At 27.1% G+C, this 10,000-nt stretch overlaps 1 protein-coding gene across 2 annotated transcripts in view; it reads right to left on the bottom strand.

The window, feature by feature from the left end:
• Nucleotides 1–10,000, bottom strand: part of LOC118443993 (homeobox protein araucan) — a 138,216-nt gene that overhangs the window by 50,208 nt on the left and 78,008 nt on the right. For both annotated transcript variants that reach the window (XM_035871757.2, XM_035871758.2), the window contains exon 2: nt 9,013–9,414. In XM_035871757.2, the coding sequence (XP_035727650.1) occupies nt 9,013–9,414 (402 nt within the window). The remainder of the gene's footprint in view (nt 1–9,012; nt 9,415–10,000) is intronic.

Below are 10,000 nucleotides of genomic sequence, written 5' to 3'. Positions count from 1 at the left end.
TTATTGAAGTTTCATCGTTCATTCATCAATGACATAGACTATCGTCGTTTCATACGAAGAAGAATTAGTTACTACAAGAGGATCACTTTGTCGTGAAGCACGATAAATTCCAATGTAATCTCATCTATAGTATCTATGTATTCATGTATTTATGTATCTATGTAACATCGCGAAGTTTCACAACGACGAGATTCGTAAAAACTTTAATGTCAAATGATAGATGGATATTACGGGCTTCAATTTTTGCCCCTGACATTTCCATTTCTAAGAATTACCTTCTGACTTATTCGTAACGAAAGATTACGAATTGATTGTCATAAAAACGAAACATCGATCATTCCACATGTTCCATAGAATTTCATATAATTACCAAAGGAACTCTTCTATCAAATTGTATTAAATTATAAAATTTTCAACTTTTGTTCATCGATTATAAAATTTAATCAACGTGATTTTAAATGATAATTGTTAATGATTAAAAAGGTATCAACCAATATTATATAATTTAAATTAGATGAGATACTTTAAATTAGAATTGTTAATCTATATATATATATGGAGAATAATATATTTGATTTAGATGATTTGATTTTTTTTATGGATAACAATTTGCATTTAAAGATAATTGATATTATTTAAAAAAAAAATATAATACTTGATATTTTCGTTATATTGAAAATCGTAAAGCCGATCAAAGAAAATTAATTAATATAATTAATAAAATTATTAATTATTAATATTAATAAAAATTTTATTAATCATAAATCATCATTGTTAATTATAAATATTAATATTTGTTGATAGATATATGAAATTTTTAATTTTTTTTTTCCTCTTCTTTCTATTTTTCTTTTTAACTTTAAAAAGATATATAAATAAAATTTTGATATTATACTATAATATATTATTATGTAATATCAAAATTTTCTGCTGAATTTTCATTATTATTTCAATCATCTCTTATTGGTCAATTCAGTATTTACTAATATAATCATACTCTTGTATTTACTTCTATATATACGAGTACTTGGAAGAGTATGGAATACGTTTCTGAGCAGGCGCGTAACACATCGAATTGCAAACTCCTGATCCTGTTCCTCCTCCAATTCTCCTTCCACTGTTCACTCCTCCCAATTCCTCCCATAGAACATGCGCTCTACGTACTATCGTGTATTAGTGACAATTATTATACCGAACTTTATACTCATTTCAATTTGAGAAAGTTTAAAACCTTGTTATTCTCATTGTCGTCGTTGTCGTCGTCGTCGTCTAATTTTCATCAGAAAAAAAGGAAAAAAAGAAAAAATTAAAATTAAATCAATGTAGAAAATTATTTATTCTCCTTTCTTTTCTTTTTCTTTTTTTTTCTTTTTTCTTTTTATAAATTTCCGTCTTATTTATTTATTTTTTATTTATTTACTTATTTATTTTTCTTTTTCTTTGTTTTTTCTTTTTTTTTTCAGTCGAACGACTACAATTGTTACTTCAACGATCGAACTTCTTACAATGACAAAATAATCAAAATAATATTTCGAAATGAAACTTACTCGTTCGTAAATTTTTTACATTCCTCTTAATCAATGATCAATTATTAAAGGATCATTAATTATTTCTATACTAGCTCGATATGAAATTAATTTGTTGTATATATAGGAAAGGATGAAAGGTCGAATGGAAAGAGAGAGAGAGAGAGAGAGAGAGAGAGAAAGAGAGAGGCAGCAGGGATGTATAACGATCGATAACGCGAGACTTAAAAATGTCTCTTGCTAGAGACGATCAAGAAAATCTGATACTAACACGATGTCGTATTAAAACGTTTTACGAATCATTCCCTTTTTTTAAAGATATTTTTAATAGAGCTTAAACAAATAGATGATCGTGTTAAAGGACATTTTAGAATCGATCGATCGATTAATTTTAGGATAAACGTATAACAATAGAAAATATATGTTATCATTGTTTCTTCGATAGAAAAAAAAAAAAAAAAAAAAAAAAAAATTGTTTTATTTATCTATTTTTATTTTATCTATTATCTATATTATCTATATATTTCTTAGGATTCTCAGATACAATATAAAGATATAAATCTGTATTAAATTTTTTTTTTTTTTTTTTTTATTTTTTAATGAGAAAACGAACGCATTTATGAACGAATGAACGAACGAACGAACGAACGAACGAACGAACGAGAAAACGTTAATACACGCCCATGCCGAGATAAAACTTTAGTTGGTATCAGTTCGTTATCAGATAGAAAACTAACGTAGATTGTGCGGTAACATCAAAAAGCTGTCAGTTTTTTGTTAGCCAAGCAAACAAACAATTCCGATCGATGAAAAAGCGAACAACGTAGTTATCGTTCGTGTCCTCTTAACTACGCACGAATGTGATATTATAAACTTTATTTAATTGGATTAACCAATAGATTAGTACGAATGGAATTGTTGGAAATTTTATTATGAAAAATTTCTAATTTTTTTTTCTTTTTCTTTTTCTTTTTCTTCCGTTTCCTCCTTTTTTTTTTCTCTCACTTCTACATCGATACGACAAACATTATCATTCGTTTAATAAGTAAAACGTTAAATACGTTTAAAGTTTTATTTTTCTTTCTTTGCTTTTTTTTTTCGGAGAGGATGAAGGGTGGGAGGGAGCGGTGGAAGGGTGGGAAGGGAAGGGAGAAACTTTCTTCGTAAATTTTTAATCACTATTAAAGATTTCTTTTTCATTCGATAATAATCACAATTGTTATTGATTCGGATACCTTTCGTTCAATTTTACTTTAATAAAAATTTTTATATCTTTCTTTTTTTTTTTTATTTATTTATTTATTTATTTATTTACTTTTTTTTTTTTTTTTTTTAATCGCCTCGACGTAATCTCGTAAGACATACACGGTGGACTAAAAGTTTTTCCATCGATTTTAATTATATTCTTTTTTATTATTATTATTATTTTTTTTTTCTTTCTTTTTTTTTTTTCTTTTTTTCTTCGAATTGCAAGACTACGAACCTTGAAACATCTTTTTTTTTTTCTACGAATAGCCCTGAATATCTATATATATATATATAGCGGTTCAATCCTGTATTTATATAAAAATAAAAAGCTGGAAAGCTTGAGAAGTATGATAATAATTAAAATTCGAGTGAGAATAGAAGAAAAAAAAAAGAGGAAAAAAAAGAAAAAAGAGAAAAAAAAAATAACAGCGCTCGCATGCATTATTCTACATCGATATGGGAATTCGTAATGCCTTTCCGGGACGAAAGGAAGCCGAGCCAATTAAATTTGAATTTATCGAGCGTGATTATACTAATTGGTTGCTTTTAGGCGCCGTTGTCGATTAATTTATCTCGATCACGAGAAATCGTTTTAAGAAATGCTACCGGACAAAATCGAAACGAGGGGTAGGAAAATTGTCACTTTCGAAGATGATCGTTGGTAATGTATTGAAATTACGAGTAATATTAAAAAAAAAAAAGATAAAAAAAACTAAAAAGAAATAAAAAAAATAAAAAATTATTACATTATTAATAATTTACATTCAAGTAAACAATAATTCTTTTGAAGGATCTTTTTGTAAATTGAAAATTTTTTCTAAATTAAATATAATATTACAGTAATAATATTTTCTAATACTTTTAGTACTTTTTGTATTAATGATATATTTTTTCTTCTTCTTTTTTTTTATCTTATAAAATATTTAGGGAAAAAAAAAATTATATCAACAATAACAAATCTTAAAATAGATCAATAAATATCTAATGTCTGAAAAAATACAGAAAATTCGAAAGAATCGAACGAATAAAAATTAAATAATAATTAACTTTCAATAATTAATTATTACCATATATATATATATATATATATGTATATATATATATATATTTATATATATATAAAATTTCTCATATGTACCGTTGAAATATTCGAATATTATAAATTTTAATTTGAATAAAATAACATCGATCGTTTTCAAATAAATAATAACAATTAATTATATATATATATATGTATAAAACAATTAATAATTAATGATTAATAAAATTCTTCGATGAAACGTAATATATTCTTATGTCATATTAATGGAAAAAGAAAAGAAAGAAAAATAAAGGAAGGAAATAATGAGGAGACAAAAAAAAAAAGAACGTGACGTCTATGCAAAAAATTTCATTAATTTTAAAATAGGAAAAATTATCGAGCACGAGGTGTAATTTATGTTTCTTAAAATACCTCATATTCCGTAAATAGACGTAAACTAAAAGGACGGCCTCTTTATTAACAGTTCGTGTTCGCGCGCTATCTCGCGAGCCGAACGCGCGTGTAAAATCATCGAAGGAACGATAAACGCGACCGTTTCTATGTCAACTATGCTTGTCGCTATATCGTCGACATATTCGCGATTAGATATTTTAAACTAGTATGGCGGGGGCCTTTACGATCACCATCGAGGAAAACCAGCTTCAATATCGAATCAAATTTATTTATTCATTTTTCATCCTTTTTCTTTCATCCTTCTTTCTTTTTGTTTGTTCGTTCGTTCGTTTGTTCTGTTTTATTTTGTTTTATTTTTTTCTATACATATATTAATTTTCTCCCTTAGAAGATATTCATTAAGAATATTTTTAATAGCTTTTTATTATTTTTTTTATTTTTATATATAAAATATCCATAAGAAATACATTGATATTAACAATATTAATAATATTTCAATAATATTAATAAATATATATATATATATAGTAATTGATAAAATAAATATATATGATAATTATAATATGCAATAGGAAAATCTAATTTTAGTAAAAATGAAACTAACGTTTTCTAAAATAATAACGAATAAATTATATAATAAATTTCACATTACATAATTAATTATTCAAACTAAGGAAGCAGAGTTGTTTTTGAATAACAATTGAAAGGGAAAAAAGAAAAAATTAGTGTAAATAGTCTAAACAATAGAACAATAATTGATTTGACAAAAAATCATTTGAACACTTTTGACTGAATCTTCGATAATTGCAATAATAAACGACAAATAAATCTAATTAAAATAAAAACAATTCTTTCTTTTTTATACTTTTTTTTTTTATTTATTTAAATTATAAGAAACAAATTATTCAATACATATATATATATGATAATAATTTTTAATAATAATTTAATTTATAGATCCTACAATTAGAGTATTCTCGATACGTAAAGTATAATCTATGAAAGTAATATTTCTATTCCCATTTTTTTTTTCTTTTTTTTTTTAACCAACCATACCGTGTAATCGTGACAGAATTTGATTAAAATCCTTCGAGACGCGAACCAACCAATAGGACGTAGAAATATTTCCCTAGAAATTTCATCGCGCCGTCTACTAATTTCAAGCGATGACTGCACGCGATCGTTCGATATATTGTAATTGCAATGTCCGCACTAACTTAATTACTTGAGTTGCTGGTTGCAACCAAGGTACACCAACGATACTGGTATACACTTTCGTTTGGCTTGCATAGCACGCGAAGGAAATCTCGAAGGAACGCGTCCTGTATCTCCGTCGATGCGGACCGACTTTACTCTAATTAACGAATAACGATATGCAATCGAGCACATCGCTTCTCTCTCTCTCTCTATCTATCTATCTATCTTTCTCTTTCTAATAGAAGTTAAAGCCAACTTCTATTTCGTTTCGTTCCTATATTGCAAGTGCTCGAGTTTTATTGCTTAAAAGGAAATAAGATGGTCGAAGATGTTTTTTTTTCTTTTTCGTTTCTTTTTTTCTTTTTTCTTTTTCTTTTTGGTTGTTATCGCGATAAGATTAAAAAAGAAAAAAAAAGGATCATCCGACGCCATTTTGATTCTTTTTCCCTTTTTCCTTCCTTCCTTCGATCGTCGCGTGAAAAGAAAAAAGAAAGATATTTAATAAAGAAGAAATGTACGCGACAAGATATCAGAGGATTCTAATGATATACTAAAAGATACGTAAATATATACATATATATATATATATATATATATATATATATATATGTATGTATGTATGTATGCGAGATAATTATCTTCTTTTACTGTATTCATTTCCAATGAAATATTATTTCGTTCGAGTATTATAATTAATTTACCATTATTTCATTCATTTTAGACATTGCAAATTTTAGACATTGAAAGAGAACTATTGCGAATAAAAAAAAACAAAAAGATAAATAATTAAACGAAATTGTTAAACTGATTGAAAACTTTTGTTTTATAATAATGTTTCATTTTATTTAATTATTATATTTTACATAATATATATATATATATATATATATATATATATATATATATATATATTATATTCAATACGAATTATGAAAATAAACGAGTATCGTACTATTATTAGTCCTTACGATTATTCATATAAATAAAATTGAATCCTCGTGAAAATTATTTTTGAATATACAAATAAAAACACACACACACACATACACAGAGAGAGAGAGAGAGAGAGAGAGAGAGAGAGAGAGAGAGACAGAGAGAGAAAATAAAAATCAAATAAAACGATCGAAAAACAATTTTGCATCAGAGAATCAATAAAAAATCTAAACAAATTTATGTACAATGAAGATGATCGAGAATTCGTTCGGATTTCTTTTTTTTTGGCGTATGTTTCAAAAAGAAACTGGGAAAAAGAGAAAAGAAAAAAGAAGAAAAAAAAAAAAAAAGAAACAAAATTGAAAGAAAGAATGAATATAATATTTGTGAAGAAAATAAAAAAAAAAAAAAGAAAAAAAAATGAAGAAGAAGAAGAAGCATTGGTCAAAGTGCGAACGAATTATCATCGTTTCTATCCTAAAATCATGCTCTTGAGAATATACAAAAGGGAAAACGTAAAAGAAATATCCTACTCTGACTCTTAACTCTCACCCACACCATCCAGTTTATTTCAAGAAATTATTATTAGACTCGTATAAAGGAGAGAAGGAGAAAGACAGACAGACGTATAGACAGAAAGAGAGACAGAGAGACAGAGAGACAGAGAGACAGAGAGACAGAGAGAGAAAGAGAGTGAGAGAAAGAGAGGAATGAATTCTTGGTCTATCTCTTTCTTTCTAAACTGTCTGTCTCTCTCCGTCTTTCTTTCTTTCTTTCTCTCTTTCTTTCTTTCATTCTTTCTTTCATTCTTAATGGTGAAGGACAGAAGCAAAGACTCCCTTCTAAAATATGTCCGCGAATTCGTCTTTGGAGAGAAGGGTGCTCGTTAAACGTACCGGCTGACGCTTTCTTCCGCGAAGGAAAGACTCAAACGAGATTATCGCCTCGTTCTCTCTCGACTAGGTTAGGCTATGCGAGAACGGTTGAATAATTTGTGCCAGCCGGCGTGGAATAGGCAGAAAGACGTATGAGTTATCCACGTTAGAAGAGGGACCAAGAACTTTCCGCGGGTAAGCAGAGGGAAGAATAAAGGAGGAAGGAACCATACGATTCTTGCTTGTGGACTTCAATCATTGAGATTCCGAGCTAATTCGTCCCAAAGACCACGTGTTAATTCATCTTAAGTTAAGGGTCCGAGAGTAGTAACAATCGAATGATTGAATCTAACTCGACCTAATCATGATCCATCTCTTTTCATAATTCTTTTATTCTTTTAGAAATATCAATGAGAATTCTTTTCGTTTTTTTTTCCTCTTTTCTTTTTTTGTTTTTCTTTTTTTTTTGTTTTTCTTTTTTTTTTTTTTTTTTGAGTGCGCCACATTGGATGACTCGATCTTTTAAATCTTCTAAAAAAAATTAGATACTTTATTTAAATCAATGTACTCTCTTTTCGTTAGACGTTAGAGTTAATTACGATTAGGAAAAAGAAAAAAAAAGACAAAAAAAAAAAAAGAAAAAAGAAAATAGAAAGGGAAAGAGAAAGGAAATGAAAATTTTCTTTCTTCTATTTTCCTCCTTCTTTTTTTTTTTTCATTATGTATTCGTATTTGTTATTTTAATTTTTTTTTTTTTTTTTTTTTTTTTGTTAACTCTTAAATTAAATGGACGTTCCATTCCAATTAAAAAAATATCAGACAAAAAGGAACAAACGATTATACTTCGCTTTTTTTTTCGTCCTTTTTTTTTTGTCTTTCTTTCGTTCTTTTTGAAATAATTCATAATATTATTATTATTCCAATGGTTTTGTTAATTATTAAATATTGTTTAGTTTGTAACACGTGTTCATGAACTTTATTGATTTTTAATATTATAAGATAAACGTTATGAACTCCGAACTTCATAATAAAGAATTCGTACTATGAAATACATTGGTATTACGATGTTCATAATTTTTATCTATATATTATGAGAATAAATATTACGCTTTATGAAATTCATAGTATAAGTTTCATAGTAATGATCTCGTTAAAAAAAATTTCGAACTGTTAAGTTTCTTAATTGCTATAATAATAATTCTCAATATTCATTCTAAACTTCGTAATATGAAATATACAATTAGAACATTTCACAATATTATAAACGTTATGAATCACGTTATGAATTTTCATACTATGAATTCCATATTATGTATTTCATCATAGTATGAATTTCATCCTATGGTATTAATATTACGAAATTCATAATAACTATTTAAACGAAACAAATGGACATTCCGAATTTTTCAATATTATGAAATTCGTATTATAAAAATTCATTTTATGAAATTCGTATTATGAAATCGGGTTTACGCGTTTATACGTAATGATTTCAAAATTTAATTATCAATCTTATGAACAAATATTACGTGCGTAATATCAATGAATTTCATAGAATAAATTTCGTTTTTTTATAATTAAGATTTAAATGTTCATAAGCGCACGTATTATTACGATGGTATCACCATCGTTCGAAAAGGAAAGGGGAAAAAAAAAAAAAGAAGAAAAGAAAAGATATGAAATTTCTCTTGGACAAATCAAAAGCATCGATTGAGACGTTTATTGTAAGAATAAAAAAAATCTTTTTTTTTTTCAAATAAAAAAAAAGATAAATAAATAAACAAAAGGATGCACTTACCAGAGGTGAATAGAAGGCAGAACTGTCCATACCGATACTAGGATAAGGAGCCTGATCGGTGGTAGAAGGTGTTGGTGTGGGGTAAGAGGAATATGAGGTAGCAGTTGGTGCCAATCTTGGATAAGCCCCTAATGCCAACCTCGCGGCACTATCATATTGACAACTGCAAACAGTTTGACCGGTTACTGGATCGGTCATCATAGGTCTCCCATTTTCACAGCATCCAGGTCCTGTTGCGGCAGCAACAGGGGTTGTAGCGCCACCGGAAGTACCGGTTCCACCTCCAGCCCCCGTCGTCGTAGTCGCCGTCGACGAGGGTGAAAGGGCACCAGGACTTAAGGCTCCACCTGACGACATCGCTGGCGAAGTCGCCGTTGTCGGCTGCCCGCCGCTCACAAGCAGCTGTAACATTATTTTATTTTCATTAATTAATTAATTTCTTTTTTTTCTTTCTTTTTTTTTCTTTTCTCTTTTCTACAAATATCCGTTCAATTAAAGATCGTATTTAATTTTGATTCGTTTCGATTGATTATTTCTCTTCCTTCTTTTTTTTTTTTTTGGTGATTAAACAACGAATAAATTGTTCGTTTTATATCGTTTGCCGTGTATATTTATTATTATATATATATATATATATATATATATATATAATTATTATATGGTTATTGTTATATGTATACCATTTTGAATTAAATAGCAGTAGAATTATTTATCGTATACAAATAAATAAATAAATAAATAAATAAATAAATGTATATATATATAGATATAGTTTAGATTTGCTAGTGGTTGAAATATTTGTTTTATAATTTCAATGTATAATTTATTTCATTTATTATCTCTCTCTTTTTGATATTTTATATTTTATTGATACATTTTAAATACTGTAATAGCTGAAATATCTATACATTAGATTCATTAAAAATTAAAAAGAACATATATATATATATTTTTCTTTTTTCTTAGATATATATTATAGATTGAAGAT

This window comes from Vespa mandarinia, chromosome 21 (assembly GCF_050613455.1).
Source record: "Vespa mandarinia isolate Hongniang chromosome 21, ASM5061345v1, whole genome shotgun sequence".
Classification (NCBI taxonomy): Eukaryota; Metazoa; Arthropoda; class Insecta; order Hymenoptera; family Vespidae; genus Vespa; species Vespa mandarinia.
The sequence above is the reverse complement of the archived record's forward strand: the minus strand, read 5'-3'. Positions and strand labels throughout refer to the sequence as shown.